At 32.0% G+C, this 19,675-nt stretch overlaps 3 protein-coding genes and 1 long non-coding RNA gene across 5 annotated transcripts; 3 read left to right on the top strand and 1 right to left on the bottom strand.

Annotated features, from left to right (window-relative positions):
* The first annotated feature begins 1,443 nt into the window (after positions 1-1,443).
* Positions 1,444-2,034, top strand: LOC108853367 (defensin-like protein 182). Its single transcript, XM_018626784.1, has 2 exons — positions 1,444-1,501; positions 1,697-2,034. Exons 1-2 carry the CDS (start codon positions 1,444-1,446, stop codon positions 2,032-2,034), a joined length of 396 nt encoding a protein of 131 aa, XP_018482286.1.
* Positions 2,035-5,411: 3,377 nt separating this feature from the next.
* Positions 5,412-6,658, top strand: LOC108860113 (uncharacterized). The gene is made up of 4 exons (XR_001950590.2): positions 5,412-5,694; positions 5,813-5,866; positions 5,998-6,103; positions 6,424-6,658. It is a non-coding gene; the product is annotated as an uncharacterized LOC108860113 (long non-coding RNA).
* A 7,098-nt stretch (positions 6,659-13,756) lies between these two features.
* On the top strand, positions 13,757-15,595 carry LOC130510406 (cyclin-D5-1-like). Of its 2 annotated transcripts, none has more exons than XM_057006690.1 (5): positions 13,757-14,345; positions 14,446-14,532; positions 14,620-14,929; positions 15,021-15,169; positions 15,264-15,595. In XM_057006690.1, exons 1-5 carry the CDS (start codon positions 14,058-14,060, stop codon positions 15,444-15,446), a joined length of 1,017 nt encoding a protein of 338 aa, XP_056862670.1. In that variant the 5' UTR covers positions 13,757-14,057; the 3' UTR covers positions 15,447-15,595. The 2 variants fall into 2 exon arrangements, with proteins under 2 accessions (XP_056862670.1, XP_056862669.1); XM_057006689.1 differs by having other exon boundaries at positions 13,758-14,345; positions 14,614-14,929.
* A 2,887-nt stretch (positions 15,596-18,482) lies between these two features.
* LOC130511952 (calcium-transporting ATPase 2, plasma membrane-type-like) lies at positions 18,483-19,675 on the bottom strand (the record flags this gene model as incomplete). Its single annotated transcript, XM_057009903.1, has 4 exons — positions 18,483-18,948; positions 19,041-19,339; positions 19,410-19,581; positions 19,661-19,675. Coding segments are annotated over 4 exons (726 nt in total), but the record flags the coding sequence as incomplete, so codon positions are not given.

Raw genomic sequence — 19,675 nt, 5'->3', positions numbered from 1 at the left:
TATGCAATAAACTGATTACTCCCTCCATTTCATTTTATTTGTCGTTCTAGACTTATCCAGACATATTAATAAACATGTAATTTATATATTTCCAAGATAAAAACACAATTACCTATATACCTAATCACATTTCAACTAATAAAAAAATAAACTGGAGAATCTTATTAATTAAATTTTTGCATTGAAATTCTAAAACGACACTTATTTGAAACGAAAAATTTTTCATAGAACGATACTTAATCTGAAACGGAGAGAGTATAATCTAACTGTCTCACTTAATTATTTTTCTTTTAAATAATGATTTACCACGGAATACCATTATGCCAATAATAATTATTTCAGATTTATCTTTCAAAAAAAAAAAAATAACGTTGCAGGTTTTATAAGTCTTCGATTACCAACTTTGTAAAGGGAAATAACATTAGAATGAACTTCTACGAAGTTCTATGTATGTTAAAACAAGTTTATTTATTATATTTAAATATCGCTTTTTTTTGTCATATGTATTATTTATTTTCAAAAAATTTCCAAAGGCATTTTCAATGGTATATAACATTTTTTATTTTAAAATAAAGTAAACTTTAAATAAATTGTGTATTTTAAACTAATGATTTCTTTCATTTTTTCTTCAAAAAGAATATTTCAAATATATTATAATTATTATTATTATGTATTATTAATTCCAAAATAAAACATACAAATTTTACCTAAATAGAATTTAATTTGAACTAAATCTTTATTATATACATAAATTTAGTTAAAAAGAGAGAGAGGAATAACGATCTGCATAAACTTATAATTATATTACTAAAGTATTAGTAATTTCCCTAACATATAAAACATAAATATTGAACCTTTTTAGATATAAAACAAAAAAGTAAAAAATATAAGAATTGAATTATAAATAAAAGAATTTAACAATAAAACTATCGCAAACTTATTTTCCCCTCAAAGTAATGCATTATTGGAGAAAAAATTTTCTTACTTTTTTATGTTTTCTTTCAAAATGAAAACTATTGGATATGCACAAGAATTTTATAAATACTTAAAACATCTTCTAGTTTTCTCACACATACATAAAATTTCCTTTGACCAATAATAATAGTTTTTCTTTTTTCTAAGAAAGTGCGTTTTTCTTTTTTCTAAGAAAGTGCTTGACCGAGAATAATAGTTTTACAGAAGTTACTTTATTGGCGATATAGTTTTGGCAATAAATGGGTGTGTTTGAACAAAAAATCAACATAATGTATTGACCAAAAAGATCCTCATAATAAACTTAATTATATGGAAAGAAAACTAATGTTCTTACTTGAAAAAGTTATACTCCTTAAGTTGGAGTCTGCATCTTGCTTTTAAATAGATAAGAAATGTACCTGATAATATTCAGAAAATACCTCAAGGAAATTAAGACAAGTTCAAAAGAAAACCAGAATACGTGAAAAGATGAAGAGGAAAACTCCAGTTGTATTACTCGTTAGCTTACTTATCATGTTTGCATCAGGCATTGTTATATCTCTCAGTAGTTATTTATTTGATGCATTTCAAGTTCAGTTACAAATGTTCTAAATCTAATTCTGTGCACATTTTTCAAATTTATTTAATGTTAAATTTAATGATGTTCTAAATCTAATTCTGTGACCACATTTTTCAAATTTATTTAATGTTAAATTTAATGATGTGTACAATAATGTTACAGTTGTGAATCAGACCAGAGCAAACACCTGTACCGATGGACTAGGCACTTGTGAAAACTGTGACCAGAGATGCAAGGCCAAACACGGGCCATCAAGTGAAAGCAACTGTGACCACTCTCTTGTGATGCCTCTGTGCCTATGCTACTATCAATGTGCAGGTCCGACACCGACACCGACTCCGACTCCACCCAAGATTTGCAATGGTGGAGCTGGTATATGTAGTAGAAGCTGTCCCGAAACTTGTTGTAATACTAACTGCGCACAAAAGTTTAATGGTGGACATGGATTTTGTAGCACCCTCGGTAATTTTAACTTGTGCCAATGTCAATACCCTTGTTAAAGCCGGCTTACAAAACTGTAGAATTTATTTTATTATTATTAATTTCAATAATGGGATGATAAAATAATACTCCTTATTTACAAATTAACTGACTATCGGCCCTTTCAAAATTTAAATATGGATATTAAGTCCCTTCAAACTTTGCTCAAAACAATTATAAACACTCAATATTTTACCTATAATTTTTCAGTTTTCATAGATATATGCATATAAATAACAACATTTTATAGTATACAATCTATAATTCTAACATGAAAAAATAAATTATGCCTAAAATATCAAAGAAAATTTATAACCAGATAAAATAGTTAAATTTTGAGGAAAAAAAAAGAATTAAAACATCTTCTACTTCTCTCACACATAACGTAAATCTCCATGGTAAGAGGCATGGAGAAAAACTTCAAATAGTGGACAATTTGTGTCGCTATATTGACAAGGGAGTTCAAAACGGAATCTCCAAAGTCTCGGAGCTTGGAGGTAAAGAATATCAGGAAGCGATGGTACGATGTTTGCTTCTAGATAGCATTATTAAGAGTTTTTTATTTTTCTATAAAATACATTTAGATACTAGAAGCATTTTTGTAAAAAAAAATGGGTTAAACAAATTTAACATTCATTAAAAAACTCTTTTGACCGAGAATAATAGTTTTTGGACATAACTTTATTGGCCATATAGTTTTGGCAATTAATTGGTGTTTTGAAAAAATATCATCATATGATGTAATTGATGACGAATAAAAGAAATATAAGAAATGGTATGTCATTCTATTTATTTCAAAATGTTTTTGATTTGAAATATATTTTTAATAAATCTTAATTTTTTGTTGAATAATATGAAATATTACAGAATAAAATGGAATTATACTTTTCACTTTTTCATTATAACTGGTGAATATTTTTTTTAAAATGAAAAAGTATTCTTATAGACTTTATTACAAAAAATGTATTCCAGTCGCTCTCATAATATATTGACCAACTTGCGGAAACAAAATCTAGGTTATGAACTGAGGCACAAGTAGTATAAATACCGACAACAAACCCACAACAAGCAAGTTTTCTCAAGGCAGAGATGATATAGTACCTTTAAAGGTTTTATGGGGTTAATGAGTGCTACGAATGTAAGAGCTTCTCTTTTCTCTTCACTCTGAGATAAAAGCTTTACTTTAGACGATGGAATGTATGCAGAATTTGCGTCAGTTTCGAATCACGTTTACAATAGATTATTTGCAATTGGTAAAAATGGTATATGAACCAGATGAATGATTTGTATTTGCGATGACAAAAAAAAAAAAAAAAAATGATTTGTATTTGCTACTTATTTGGAAGATATAAGACCTCGAAAGAATCTTTTCACAGCTTAGAAATCATTAATGCATATTTGGAAACAGACATATTTTATTGTGCATATAGATGTAGAGTTACCAGTTTGATTTACACGGTCTGGTTGAGTCCGGCAAAAAAAAAACTTATGTTCTCGTAATAGATGGTCTACATTTTGCTTTTGAATAGATAAACAATGGCCCGTTAATATTCAGAAAATGCCTCAAAGAAAGATAAGTTTAATTAAAAGAAAACCTGAAAACGTGAAAATTTGGAGAGGATAACTCCAGTTGTATTACTCGTTAGCTTACTTATCATGATCAGCCCTCTCAAAGACTAAAGTTCATTACTTAGTATTTTGCGTAGTATTATTATGATCGAGAATAGGTTATGTGTAATTTCTTTTGAACTCATTTGTTGGATTATGTTGTGCAATTTACGTGACATCGCCTTTTGTTACTTCTTAACAATTTAACATATATTATTCAAAAGACGTGAGTAATAAAAATAAAAATAACATAGCAATGGAAAATTTATTCACGAGTGTGTAAGTTGCTGGCACGGTGACCTCTTAGTGTATTCCATGGGGCATTTTCTCCTTTATAGTGCTACTAATATGACAAATCAGGCAAGACTATTATAAAGGACCTCAATCTATAAAACTGTAATCTAGAAACCTACTAAAATTTATTGTAAACAGTAACACATAACATACCTCAACGAAGCAAATATAGACTCACTATATGTTGAGTGTTAACTGATCAAATAATAAAAAGCCCAATAATCTTAAACAATACACAAATTTGTATACTTGGATTATATTAGCCAGCTATCGTTTTCACAGGGAATGATGGGACAAAATCAATTGGACGGCCCAGGATATACATTTTCTCGTTGTTGTCATTCTCATTTTATGGGCCTAAATTTATAGAGGAACTTCCATAAAGGTGGGTCTAACCGATTCATCGTAAGCCCATTATTAGTTATAATCCAAATTCTAACACTAGAATCTAAGACCTGAGAAAATAACACTAACCTCTTTCGGGCAAAAATGATTGCAGAGACCTTACCGAACTTTAATTAATTTATCGGTACTTACTTTATGATCATTAATTTTTTTATTTTCTCTGTTAGTTAATTTTTTTTAATGAGCGTAAAATGAAGATTGAAATTAATTACAGAAATTTATGAATGAGTTTCCTTCTTTGTCAAAAAGAAAATAACTACTTCAAAATATTCATATTGATTTGTGTGTTTATTCATTCATAAACCAGGCTACAAACAAATATTCGATATTTACTTATCAAGAAGGGCCAGTAGATGTGTAAGTTATAAAGTTCTTAGTATTTACATTTTAGCGATCATACTTTTAATATATATATATTGATTCATATGAATAAGTTAGAAGAACTGTAACAGATAAATGAGATAACATTATAAAATTTGAGATAGGCTGGTAAGCGTGAACTAGAGTTCACACGAGTTTCAAGATTTCATTTATTTAGTTTGGACAAGCTGTGATGTAATTATTCAATTTTATTTTTAGGGTCCCTTATTTTTAATATTGATATATATTATGTATAGTGGATAATACATGGCATTTTTTACCGATAACATTAATGGTTAATGTAATTGCAAACCTTTTTTTTTTGTAATTGCAAACCTTACACAACGGATATGAATATTGACACTTAGCTGCCTGTTCTTTTTCCCCGGCAGCTGGCTGATACTTTGTTTTACTCATATGCAGATGTGCACGGCAGAGTATCACTATCATGTTTTCCAAAAGATATAAAACAGATTTTTTTTTTTTGCCATCTAAAAAAAACAGATTATATAAAATGATAATTATTTAGAATCATATTATTTATAAGAACAAACGTATTCATTTACTTGTTTTCTCTCGCTAAAACCATGATGCTTCCCACCTAACACTTGTTAGAGCATCATTAACCGGGGCGCTTAACCAAAGTGCTTAGATTAATTTTGATTAAAAAAATAAGAAAATGAAGTTTAAAGAGAAAAGTCGACGCTTAATTAAGCCACAGAAACAACGACGCTTAGGGACACGCGTCATAACGACGATGTCTCTCTCTCTCTCATCTCTTTCTCTCTTTCGTATTCTTTCTCTCATCTCTATCGCTCTCACCAAAGGAAGAAGACGAAGGAGATCGATTTCGAAGGGGGTAGGTGTGTGAGAGGACAGAGAGGGGGATCGATAAGGCGGCAGCCGATGGGGAGCTAAGAGTATTCATCGTCTCTGGCGATAACATCGGCTCTCGTCTTATGTTCTCCCTCAAAAAGCTCTCTCCTTTACTCCTCTGTTTCCATAGTTGGAGGGTAAGCATCTGGGATTGAAGGAAACTGAAATCTCGTATATTTACTTCTAACAAAATTGTTTTTTTATACTGTAAGATTAGTGATGTGAAAATTTGTTTTTTTTTTGTTTCCCATGGAGGATTTGGCTGTAATGGGTTTGTGGGAGCTTTTGCCGCATCTTTATAAGTTCCGTGTGAGATGTTAAACTAAACTATAAGTTCCATGGAGGATTTGTCTGTAATGGATTTTGCTGTAATGGGTTTGTGGGAGCTTTTGCCGCATCTTTTGATTCTTTTATTTACTTCTCTGGTTTTGAGATTGCAGGTGAAGTTGAAGGAGACTATTGATGCTGCAGCTATGTTTAAGCCACACGTTGTTGTGACTGTTGATTGAAAGGGCTTCTCTTTTCGTCTACTTAAAGAGTTGAGAGGTAAACAACACTAAATTATTCTTTTTACGCTTGTAAGAGAGAATCAACGAGGTTTAAGCGAACACGGTCTGTTCAATAATGCTTTGCAATGAATTGTCTCTCTTATCATATCAGTATTAGAAAAACACGATTTGTTGAATTTTAACAAGTTTTACTCATGGTAAGCTTAATCCGACCGTAGTCTCTAGTATAATGCCCTTGTTGAAATCAAAATAATCAGCTTATTGTAAACATGATAATTAAAATATGTAATAACATGTGACTGTTCTCGTTTTCTTCGTCTCAAGTTTTTTCAAAACTGATTCATCTTCGTGTTTCAGGGCAAGACAGAATTAAAGAATGGAGCATTGGGAGTTTTCTTGTGTCACGGAGTGGAGGAAGTCTTGTAGTTTTCTGTCTTGTTGTCTTGTAGCATTGGGAGTAAACTAATAGTTTTCTGTCGTGGAGGAAGTTTTGTAGTTTCCAGTCACGTTTGATCACACACATATTCTCTCATTCTCAACCAACTGAGATCATCTTGTTTAAACATGTTTTTCATAAAATGTTTAATTCTTTTTTAAGAACTCTAAACTAAGCGACTTGCATTGGAGGTGGTAAATTTTAAAATCTCTTAGCTATGTCTCTTAACTCACTTTACTACTTAAAAACTATTAAAAAAATAGCTAAGCCACTCTAATAAGAGCTTTGGGATAATGATGCTCTTAGTTGCTAGCTGCTACACTCCACAAACATAAATCTCAAAATGAAAATTGTTACTTATCCAAGCTGTACCCAAGTTATAAATCAGACACACGTAAATAGAAGTATTTGGTCAAAGTTTGACCATCTTGGAATCGTAAAAAATTTGACAGTCAAAGGTTCCACTTAGATGGGCACTAAGCCCCAAAGGAATTCAACAGATGGCACAGACTACATGGGCACTGTAATTATTTATTTTTTACTCTTTACGGAAACTTATCTACATTATGATATCATCGTAGACATATTTATTTTGTAAGGAAAAGTGTTACATATCATATGGTTTATTTATATGATTTTGGATTGTTACTAGTTAGGCAGAGGTGGAGCGTCTTTTTCTTCGTTTCTGAGGCAATCCAGCCATTCTCACGTGACCGACGCTCCTCCACTGTAGTTATTGTCACGTGCGCCATCATTCCACCATCAATTTTGTATCATATCTGTATATACCATGATCATACGATTGATATTTTGATAGTGTGTGTCTATTAAGTCCATAGAGTGTTTGATGGACCGAGTTCCTTTGTTTTTGCAAGAATATAAAAAGATTATCCTACCTCGAATGGGATAAAAACTAGTATTATTAAGAAAATAATGTGTGTAACGTGTTAGGTATCCTAGATCCGTTAGTTCATTAATAATGTGACCAGATTACATTTGGTTACAAACTTTGATTTTTCTTTGCAAGTAATAAGAAGTCGCTATGCTTGATTAGAACCATTTCTTTCTCGCATTTGGTATCTAATGTGACAAAAGATATTTGGCATAACGACCTCATATTGCATACTTAATTCATCACCATTGTTAGTAATTCTGGAGAGTCTTGGAAACCGCAGATCACATAGTATAAAGTCTTAAAATTTAAAAGTCTAAGATTAGGTTTGTATATACTATACAAATTTTAAAATAAATAAACCAGTTTTGTATTTGTTTTGTCTGTTTTGAATCGGTCCTTCTTGACATTCTAATGTCTCAAAGTGTTATTTTCTTAAACATTATGTAATAGTTGAATAGTGTGTAGTATTAATTATAACTCAGAAATGCACAACTCAGTACTAATATATATATATACACATAGAAATGCACAATGATACAAGTCAGAACTAGAAAAAAAAATACAAAATAATTACAAAATACGTAATGTGAGAATATTACTTGTATCTAGGGGGAGATCGAACAAATGCTGATACTTCCCTAACATACACATCAAAGTTGCAGATTTTGGATCTTGCGTCTTCTTGGTTTAATATATTTATCCTTTCTTATAACTCATATTGCGAATATTAATATACATAGTAAGATATTCATATATTAAGAGCAATGTTTATTATATATTGAAGACGCGGCTCCAAAGCCTTGCTCAAAATCTAATATGGGAGCCTCATTTGCGGATCAAGTTAAAATGCTCTATTAGAGTTTACTCACGACTACGGGTCTGACTGGTTTAACCGCAGCGGTTGCGTTTGCGGTTGCGGGAGTTTACGGGTGCGGATGGTTGCGGTTTCAAGCGTTTTTTAAAGATTTGTACGACTGGTACAGCGGTTAGTAATTGTTGCGTTTGCGGGATTCTTATGACTGGTAAACTACCAAACGCAACATCTGTTAAATAATAAATTAATAATGTTTACATTTTATATAATTATAAAAAATATAAAAATTATAAAAATATAATAAAGATAAAATTTATATTTATAAAATCATATTATTAAATTTTAAAAATTTATAGAAAATATTTTGGTTTGAAAATTCTATAATATAAATTAAAATATAATATGTATACATTTTACAATATCTATTATTTCAATTTAAAAATTTTATTGGATATTTTTAGTATTATTTTTATTTATTTTATTTTTAAAGAAAAAAAAATTATCCTCCCGCAACCGCAACGTCTAGCTGGAACCAGCTTTTGATTTTAAGAGGTTCTGAGCGATCTGAAACGATTTATAGCGTTTTCTATGATTGTTTCGAAACGCCAACAACCGCTGCGAACCGCAAAAGCTGCGTTTGCGGATGGTAGCGGGAAACCAGTCATGCCCTACATCACATCGCAAGTTATTAAAATGTTTTATTTTCTTAAATCAAGTATGTAGTATAGTTATTATTTTTGAAAAAGTAGCATTTAGTATACAATCTCAACCAATAATAAAAATATAAGTATTATTGTATTGGTCACACAATATCTAATTAATGCAAAAGTTGTTTTGAATTATGTAAACACCTTAAATTATGAAACAACTAGTGGTATTCCGGCGCTACGCGCCGGGTTCATATATTATATTCTTACATGAATTTATAATTTATTATATGATCTTAGTAAATAAAATACTCTAAAAATATGAAATGAAAATATGTATAAAAATGATATTTTCTGATCTTTTTGATAGTGCTTAGTGGAACTGGGAATTTAATTCAAATCCCAGGGGCTCCGCCCTGTTTTATCCGCCGCGGAGCAGGTACGGGTCGATCGGTTTAAAATTTTTGAACTGCGAGTGCGGGTGTGGGTTAAGATTAGTTTAAACGGGGTGGGTGCGGGTCGCCAAATATGAGTCATGGGTACCCGCCGACCCGCAAATTAAAAATTTTTTTTTTTTATTTTTCGTAAAAATATATAAACATATAAAATATTTTTATAATTTTAATTAAAATGTATTATTTTAATATTATTTTTAATAATTAATATATAATGAAAATAATTAATATATAATTAAAATAATTAGTTTTTAATATATTTATTATTACCCGCGGGTAAGACGGTTTATCCACGGGTTTTGGCGGGGTGGATGCGGGTTTAAGATTTTTGGTCATACGGATCATGTGGGTCGAATTTATGAAAATGATACAGATTGTTGACTATGGAGAATCATAGAGGCTCTATTCTTCATAGTCAACATCAAATATAAAGAAAACCTATAAACCGTGATTTTGAAACCCAACCTAGACACTGAATCTGACGATTGACCGGGTCACTGAATTGACCGGATCAATGAGTTATTGGACCAACCGTTGATGAATCGCATCTTAATAAATGAATTAATTTTATTATATAATAATATATTAGCTATGAAATTTTTATATAATAGTTAATATTTTGAAATGTTTTCTAAACATAAAATAATAGTTTGGATATTTATCTATTTTATGCTTAAAACATTTAGAAAATACTTAACCTTGGTTTCTATATTTTTATCTTCATTTGACATACAAAATATTAAGAAATAGTTTAGACTATTTAAAAAATTTGTAACATAAGAGTTATGACATCTAAAAAATTAAGACATACAATTCACAAATATTTATGTCGAATGTGAATAATAAATTAAACTTCCAATGAAAAATAAACCAAAATTAAAACATCATATCAGTAAATTGTCAATAACAAAAATAAATTAACACCAAATCACATCAACTAATTTTGATTTTCTCTAAATTTTAATACTTACCAACAGCTCGCCATGTTCTTGTTCTTCAACAATTCAAAACATGTTTTGTAATCCACATGATCATATGATCTTATTCTTTTTGATATGTAAATTAAAAATGTAATGACTTGTTATAAACTAAGTTAAATAAAAAATAACTTACTCACTTTTCTTGAAAACGTAAATTGTAATGTAGAGGAATAATAAGCTTGATCGTCCTTGAGTTTGTTTTACGGATGTGCGGGTCGAGCACGATCACGCTTACTCACCTTCCTTGTAAACGTAAATTGTAGTGTAGAAGAATAGGAAGACGGTAATAAAAATGAAAAAAAAATCTAACTTTATAATTGGAAATTTATAATATAAAACATAATTTAAAACATAACTAAAAACTAAAAAAAATAAAAATTATCTATTGATTCAACCAGTGGTGTAATCGGTATTGGATTTCCGGTTTTAGTGAGTTTTTTGAGGTTTTAAATTGGGGTTTTAAATTTGGGGTTTTTTTTTCACAAAGCTCAAACAAGATTTATATTGGGTCGCGAAGTTTACCGGTTCAACAGTGGTTCCGTTCGGGTTCAAAACACTGTTATAAACACTTGAGCTTTTATGAGGAAAAGTTTAAAATTCCAATGTCTTTCATAATTAACATTAAAACCTATTAAATATAATTATTAAAAAAGTGTTCTAAATGACATTGGTTTCCTCCTAGGGAGAAAAAAGCCAACTTTATTATATTAGATAATTAGAAATTTAGAATATAAAACAGAATTTAAAATATAACTAAAACTAAAAAAATAAAAATTATCTATTGGTTCAACCAGTGGTGTAACCGGTATCGGGTTTTGGGTTTCAGTGAGTTTTTGGAGGTTTTAATTAGGGTTTTAAATTTTGGCTTTTTCACAAAACTCAAATCCGATTCATATTAGGCCGGAGAGTTTACCAATTCAAGAGTGACTCTGGTTCGGGTTCAAAACATTGTTATAAATGCTTGGGTTTTTTTGAGGAAATTTTTTAAAAAAACCAATGTCTTTCATAACTAACATTAAAACCTATTTAATATAAATTAAGAAAAAAAATTATTAAAAAGAGTGTGCCACATGGCATTAAAACCTCCAAGGAGAAAAAAAAGCAACTTTATTATATAAGATTTTTTTGGCTAAAACTACCTATATAAAAAAACAGAGGGAGTATATTTTAACTTGATTCAATTGAATAACCAGTTTTTTATTCTATCTACAGCGTAAATCTGTAGTATAGTATACCAGATTCGGGAATTCCATGGAATAATGAGAATGGTTCATTTAGATGTCATGAAATAATGTTTTAATGTTATATCAGAACTGTTGGTTTCAATGATCCTGCGTCCAATTTCTTGTATTCATCAAAACTCAAAAGGGTAGCAAGATATCAAAATGGTAAGTTTTCTTCTCTCTGCTAGTGGGGATCTGCCTTTTCCAATAAATATACTCTCTCATACGGTATATGTTTGTCTCTACCTACGTTCTATGTATCTAAAGTACGTACATCTACTGATCTTATCTACCTATAAATTTTCATAAACATAGTTCGTGCACCGCCACATCTACAAGAGTCATCCTAGCTCGCTAGCTGCTCGCCAAAAATGACGGAAGTCATTACTCCTTACCATGAATAAAATATGGAAAACAAAAAGTTTTACAATAGGGATAAAAGAAAATGACATAACATATAGAATAATGAAATGACATAACGGAATAATAATAACGTGGAGCTAATTTGAATTTCAAATTTGAATTGTTGAGTGGACATGGTAAGGTGTTTCCCCCACCAATCCTAGAAAACATTATTGTTAATCACTTTCGGTTAATTCAATTCAAACAAATAAATGGAAAATTCTAAAACTAATTTTTTTTTTTGAAAAGGAAAACTAAATATTCCTCAGTTTGCTTTATAAAACAAAACAAAACAAAAACTGTTCCTCTGTTCTCTCCTCACTATTATATAATAACAAAGTACGTATTAGTTGTTAAAACTCCAAGAACATTAAATTCATTTGAACCTTTAAATCAAATTTCCACTTTATACTAGAAGAGTTACCAAAAAAAGCAACAAGAGGAGTACGTGGAACACACTAATGAGAAATGTTAACTAGAATGTTTTAGTTTGAATGGGATGTAACTTTCTGAAAGAAAAATATTTAATGGGATAATTGTTCTTGGTTACTCAATGATTGATAAACAAATTCAATGAATCTTACTAATCTCAGAGACGGAAATAACATTTTATTTTAGTTACATATACATATATATATATATATATATTGTTTAAGTTCTGTATTTGACTATTGATTCGAAATAAATACTTAACTATAGTTCTAATGTTATTTATAGAAGTAAGGACATAGCAGAAGTGGAGGTTGAGAGAGTATTTATAAAGTCGAAGTCGAATGCTTAGCGAACTAGGTGACGTATATATGAAATCTTTGACATGATATTAGGACTGAAATTTCGTTTATGTCATAAGTTTAGAGGTGTATTGCTATGTTTTTGGCGAGTGAAAGCAACGATAATTTCAATATAAGAGAGCCTTAAGTGCGGGTAAGTTCCATTAATGATGACATTCGTATCCAATGTTTTCCACAGTAGTTCTTCTATAGGCGTTAGGCCATCGAATGCGAGGAGACGCCATAACACGACATCACGCGAGAGGGCCACTAGTAGAAGAAAATCTCGCTTGTTATCCATGTGTCACGAAATGTATAGCCATCAAAAATATTTATCCCAAAAATAGTTTTGTATTCTAATTATGTAGTATATATTCCTATTAGTAAAAACATTATTTTATCTGAAAAACCATCATGGACAGCTCTATTTTTTTTAAAGTGTTCCGTAAATAAAATATTTAAATAAACAATCAACAAAAATTACAATTCTACAAGAAAGTCAAATTCAAGAAAATAATTTTATTTCATTTGGATAGCATATTTATCCAAAATGATTTAATATTATATTTGTTTTGTATATTATCCTTTATAAAAATTATATTTGATTAATCCATCATGGACAGCCCTGAAGTTTTAAAGAGTTCTGTAAATAAAATGTTTAAATAAACAATCAACAAAAAAACATTATATTCTTAAAGACCCGTAAATTCAATAAAATCAATTTTATTTGATCCGGATAACATATGTTAGTTGAATCATATTTTTTTTAAAAAAGATTAGTGGAAAACACACATATTTAAGAAAATAAAGAACAATACTAGTATTACATAAGAAAAAAGTAATGCTATTAAAAAAAGAAAACCATAATTGACTATAGCATCAAAAAGTCTTCAAAGACAAGTAATCCTTCTGGAAATTAAAAAAAAAAACGAGTAATCATTCCCTTAACATATGTGTTAAGGTGATTATTCATCTCCCTCAAAAAACGTTTAATGAAGGAAAATAATACGCTTAATTTATAAAGAATAATTTTAAATGTAACCGCTAAATAACGCCCCCTCTCTCTCCCCCACTTATTTTTGGCGGCACCAGACGCGGGAGACTCTCTCTCTCTTCCCCCACTCTCCTCTCTCTTTCTCTCTCTTGTTTTTTTTTCTCGCTTAAATTTTCTTTAAAAACATTTCCGAAATCGAATACGATGATTTAGCTTAGCTTCCTCTCCCCCCTCTGCTATATTCACTGCGATAACAAAGTCAATCAAAACCCATCTCTCAAAGTTTCCATCTTTATATATAAATTATATTATTATTTATGCGTACGGACACACAGTTTCTATCTCCTCTGCCGCCGTCTTAATCGCCGCCGTGAAATGGGTGAGCCAAGAGACAGTCTCGCTCTCTCTAATCTCCTTCTCTGCCACGAATCCGAGTCTTGTCTGAACGAACAACAAGACGACGATGAGACCAAGATTGAGAGATCTGATGAGCAGCAGCAGAAACCTCACTGTCTCCCTCTCTCTGCAACGATCGGTGACGACGATGAAGATTACGTGGCGGAGCTAGTTCGCAAAGAGAATCTCCGATTCGATGACAACAGCAAACCCACGAAAACGACGTCGTCTCTAGACAGATTGATTGCAATCGATTGGATTCTCACTGTCCGTAACACAATCAAACACACACTCTCATAAAGACATAACCTTTCTCTACGTTTCCGATAAATTACTAACACTCGATTTGATTTGATTTTTTATTCAGACAAGAACTAGATTCGGGTTCCAGCATCAGACAGCATACATTGCAATCTCGTACTTGGATCTGTTTCTTCACAAGAGATTCATCGGTGTAAGTTTGATTCATTCCGATTAGATTCGATCCTTATGTCTTAATCCGACAGAAGCTAAAAACTTTGTTTTTTTCTCTTAGTTGCAGAAAGACGAATCGTGGGCGATTAGATTGTTATCAGTAGCGTCTTTATCACTCGCTGCGAAGATGGAGGAACGTATCGTTCCTGGATTGTCACAGTACCCACAAGATCAAGACTTCGTTTTCAAACCCGATGTGATTCGCAAAACCGAGCTTCTGATCTTATCGACATTGGATTGGAAGATGTGTCTGATCACTCCTTTTCATTACTTGAACTACTTTACTGCTAAAATCTCTCCAACAGACCATAACCGATCTGTTTCTAAAGAGCTTGTCTTGTTAAGATCCTCTGAATCTCTTCTCGCTCTTACCAAAGGTAATTAAAAAAAATTATTATCTTTTTTTGTTATCTTTTAGATATATATTCACATTATTAAATTTCTTTCTTTTTTTGTGGATATTGTTAGAGATAAGTGTTACGGATTATCGACAGTTCGTTGTTGCTGCTGCTACTACATTGTTGGCTTCTTCTACTTCTTCATCGGATATTAGATTGACGAGAGAAGAAATGTCTAACAAGTTCGGATCAGTCTCTTGGTGGACTTCTAACGAGAATGTATCATCATAATAAACTCTCTTCCTATCTCTTATGGATTAGTGTATGATCTTAAAAAGATGGTATAATGTGGTTGGTTTGGTTGGCATTACAGGACAATGTATATTCATGTTATCAGAGAATGCTAGAGATCGAAGAGAGGAAACATATGACACCGCCGCCGGCGCTAGCGGTTCCTGGACCGGTGGTTGGTTCAGGAAGTGGTGCTAAACGTCGTCTGTCTTTTGATGATTCTGATCAACCTTCTTCTCCTGCCAAGAGAATGCGTAGGCTCTGAAGAGAGTTTTTCTATTCTTCTTGGGAGTTTTTGGTTTATAAATTATATTGAATTGGTAATTTTTGCAACATATTGCTTCGGTTTTTTTTATATTCAATCATTTGATTATAGAGAAAAAAATGGTCTGAATACAATGGTTATTTCAGCTTTTTTGAAGTAACTCATATATAGAGGTTTATATATGAAGAAGGTCTTTGATGATTCCATTTTTGGGTGAAATTGTGAATATCAAAATATTTAGGGGGTGATATGAGAGAATAAAGAAAATATGCGAGTTGAGTGTAAATAATGAAAGAAACAAAAAGGGTGACTAGTTTTAGGCCAATAGTTGAAGTGCCTGTGATTTGGTTTCATCAGTCTTTTCCTCTTATTTTTCATGTGATAGCAAATGATAAATGAAGAAATTCTTTTTAAGGTAAAAAAAAAGAATTTAATCTGATAAATTATTTCACAGAATATACAAACAATACACAAGTACTGTAATCTGTTTATTTAATAAATCTATTTTTTACTTGTCTTTCATGAAAATACTACTAATTAAATAAAAACAAAGAAATCCAGTACCATTTTTTATTAAATGAAAAACAGCCTATCACAATATTCTTTAAATCTATTTATTGCTATTTTCCAAATACTCATTTTTAGCATTTTAGAGACCAACTACTTTCAAGGACTAGAAAAGTGAAAAAGCTCTCGTCTTTACCATTGACGCTTCGTTTACGGTGGCCGGTGGTTCTTACCTCCGCCGGTCACCCTTCTGTTTGATTATCTGTAATTTTGATCTCTGCTACTCCTCTCTGTCTTTTATCTCTGTGACATGGTCTCTTTGTTGGTGTCTCTGGAGCTTTCTCTTGTGGGAAATAGATCTGTGTTTTGGTTGTTCTTCTACACAGCTGGAGCACTGACGAGACTATTGCCCATGACGTGAAGGCAGAGGGCTCGAGACTGGAGGTGGTTAGTGTGGTTTTAACCGGATCTGGGTCAGATCTGACGGATCCGTGACAAGGTTGCGGTTGAGGCTTCACCGGTGGTGAAGAGGTTCTCCTCCCTTATCATATCTCGATTCCGTTTTTCCGTGACCTCTCTGTTCTTCGATCTGTGGAGACTTTCGTTTTAGGTGGTTTAGAACAACTGTTTTCCATTGTTGTCTGGAAGTTTTATGCTATGCTCTACTATCCTTGAAGTCCAGAGTGAATTGATGACTCTCTTTAGCTGTTTGGTCTCTATACTTGCAATTTATCGGGTTCTTGATGTGATAGTGAATGCGTTCTGTCTATTGCTGCCGGGTTCTTTATGTTTTCGGTGGGCTTGGATGGGATTGACTTCGGTTAACTCTAGATCTTTTGAGATTAGAGTGTTGGTTGTAGGACTGTTATCGAGGCGTAGCTTGACGCATGAAGTGTGTCGCCGCCGTAACCAAAAGAGGACGGGAACTATGAGTGGTTCCTTCTTGTCGGGTTAGAAAGTCTGGATCTTTGAGGGAGAGATGTGCTCTCAGTGTTCGAAGAAGTTGATGTTATCGTTCGGTGGGCCGTGGGCGACAACGATAAGTCTCATTCAGAAGCATCTCGAGGTATCAAAAGCTTGCAAGTTTAGTGTGCTAACATCATGGTGGAGTTTTTCAATTTATCTTTGGTTTAACTTCTTTGATGTTCTCAAAAGTTGCCCCTGTGTGGGTTCAAGTTGCCTTTTCTATAGGCTTGTGTTTCTGGGGATTTCTTGTTTTTCTGTCAGCTTATGTAGTAAACTTTGTATTCTTCCTTTGAATGAAATTAACAATGGGAAAAAAAAAAAAGAGACCAACTACTTGTAGTGGAGGCACTTTGGATCAATAATGGTTGGGATCAATTTACACGGAATATATAAAATCTTTTATACTGAAAATTGCATGTGATGTTTTCAAGTTTTTGTACTCTAATAGTCTCTACTCTACGCGCAAGTCAAAAGGATATATGGTACATATAAGATCGTGTAAAAAGAAAACAATTAATGTTAAATTTTCTTAGATTGATTGCAGTCTGAAAAAAAAAAAGACCAAAGACAAAAGAATCCAACGACTTTGTCGAAGTGAGAAACAACCGTCTCATACAAGTAGAGATCCAAAGCATGGTTCTCGACTAATTAAAGCTTTGATTCCAACATGATTATAAACTAATTGAAAACATTTATAGTACTTGTTAATAAATAAAATAAAAAGAAAATCAAAGTTATGAAGCAGAAAGTACTGACAGTATGTAGAAAATATGTGTTTGGTTTAAGGCCATGCTCTAAGAGATGTGCAACAAGAAATCAAGAAGCTTAAAGAGTAGAGCTTCTTTTCACCAAGAACTAGTAAATGCTTCTGAGATTTTTTTTTGTTCCTCTCATTCATTGAATGAATATATGTAGGTCCCTATTGCTATTTCTTCTTCACCTTCTTATTATCATTGGGCTAACCATTTTTTCTGTTAGGACGTGTGAGATTCACGGGTACCATACCACAATTGAGTTACAACTCTCACGTTGGTTGGAGTTGGATGAACTACAGGACTAGTAAGATTTAAGATCACAAACTAGTTGATAGTTTAGTAAAAATTTGATTTCCAGTCTAGATTTTAGTCGTTTATTTAATGAACATTTTTTGAAAATTATTGAGTGTATAGTGTTTTACCGGTATGGTATGTCACATTGTTTGTCACCTACAGTCTACAGAACTACTTAAGGGAAAGGACTATAGAATTACTATTTTTACTTCATTTATATAAAAGACTGATAAAATTGAATGAAAATGATAATTTTTCAAAAAGAACAGTATCTCTTATTTATTACAAATTCTGATATTGACAGCCTTATAAATTGCTATATGGGAATCAGTTTTGAACGATGAGATAATGTCAGGAGAACGAGGCTCCACAAAAAGCCACACAATGACTTCATAGACAGATTTTCTTAGTACAAATTACAGTCTGGCTAGCTAACAAATCTTGTACCTGAAAATTCAGTTATTTTAAACATTTTGTTTTCCTTCAGTGTCCTTTTCTTTGCATTCAAATTAGATTTCAAAAAGAAACAAAGATAGTCATTTCAAAGAAACAGTGTGTTTTACAAAAATAGAGAATACATAAATCAGTTGCTTGTCCTTAATAATGAAAAAAAAGAGTTATTGCAAAAGGCAAAAACTTAGTAAAAAGACTTTCTATTCTAAAATTTGAAAGACAGTGTTCTAACAGATGAGAATAGCTCTCTTTAAAGAGCGGTTTTTGCGCTAAATTTGATGGATGGATCAGACAGGAATCATCTTCAGTCCTGCAGCTATTGGCATACCCAAGAAACCTATGATGATACTGAAGATCCATTGGACTATTGTGAGTGGTGTGGTGCTTGCAAATGTTCCCAAGAACTCAATGATTATGATCTGAAAGAAGACTGTTGCACCGATCACAACCACAAAGACATAGTTGTCTAGTATTCCCTTGAAAACATCAATCTCTTCCATCTCTCGCGAGCTTATCTCATTAAACACCTGGACATTTCAGACCAAAGTCATGTCAAGATTCATTCAATCAACAATGTATCTTTCTTTCTAGCTCTCAAGAGGATTGTTTTTTGTTTTACCTGACAGAAGACGAAACAGTTGAAGATAAGAGTGTTTAACATGAGAGTTGAGTCAGGACCATCAAGACCAAACACAGACTTCCCTTTGGCTTGGAGAAACCAAATGACAATGAACTGATACACAGACTGTCCTAGAATGTTCCTCCACATGGCATTGGTGATGAAGTTTCCTCTCCTTCCAACGGGCAAGCGTTTCATCAGCTCGTTGTTTGGTGGCTCTGTAGCTAAAGCAAGAGCTCCAAGTGTGTCCATGATCATGTTCACCCATAGCAACTGAACAGCAGTCAAAGGAGCACTTCCTGAAGATTGTCATCAAGAGGTGATTAGCAAGTATAGATTCAGAAAATCATAATCATGTTCTTTACTCACCGGTTAAGCAAGCTGAAGAGAAGTTAACAATCAGAGCAACAACATTAACAGTCAGCTGAAACTGAACGAACTTCTGAATGTTAATGTAAACAGAACGTCCCCATTTAGCAACTGTGACGATTGTGCTGAAGTTATCGTCCAGAATAATGACATCAGCACTCTCTTTAGCCACCTGAAAGGTTATTAAAGATCATAAACTTTAGATTCCTTTAGCTCAAAAGTGACAAACAGAACAAGTCTTATATACTCACTTCAGTTCCAGCAAT

This window comes from Raphanus sativus, chromosome 4, assembly GCF_000801105.2.
Source record: "Raphanus sativus cultivar WK10039 chromosome 4, ASM80110v3, whole genome shotgun sequence".
Classification (NCBI taxonomy): domain Eukaryota; kingdom Viridiplantae; phylum Streptophyta; class Magnoliopsida; order Brassicales; family Brassicaceae; genus Raphanus; species Raphanus sativus.
This window is presented reverse-complemented; position numbering and strand designations above follow the sequence as displayed.

What these genes read in the sequence shown, in the direction of transcription:
- LOC108853367 (XM_018626784.1), top strand. Translation starts at nt 1,444, where the DNA reads ATGAAGAGGAAAACTCCAGTTGTATTACTCGTTAGCTTACTTATCATG. An exon ending in ACTTATCATGTTTGCATCAG is followed by an intron (nt 1,502 to 1,696) that starts GCATTGTTATAT and finishes ATAATGTTACAG; the next exon opens with TTGTGAATCAGACCAGAGCA.
- LOC130510406 (XM_057006689.1), top strand. Translation starts at nt 14,058, where the DNA reads ATGGGTGAGCCAAGAGACAGTCTCGCTCTCTCTAATCTCCTTCTCTGC. An exon ending in CAATCGATTGGATTCTCACT is followed by an intron (nt 14,346 to 14,445) that starts GTCCGTAACACA and finishes TTTTTTATTCAG; the next exon opens with ACAAGAACTAGATTCGGGTT. An exon ending in TTCACAAGAGATTCATCGGT is followed by an intron (nt 14,533 to 14,613) that starts GTAAGTTTGATT and finishes TTTTTCTCTTAG; the next exon opens with TTGCAGAAAGACGAATCGTG.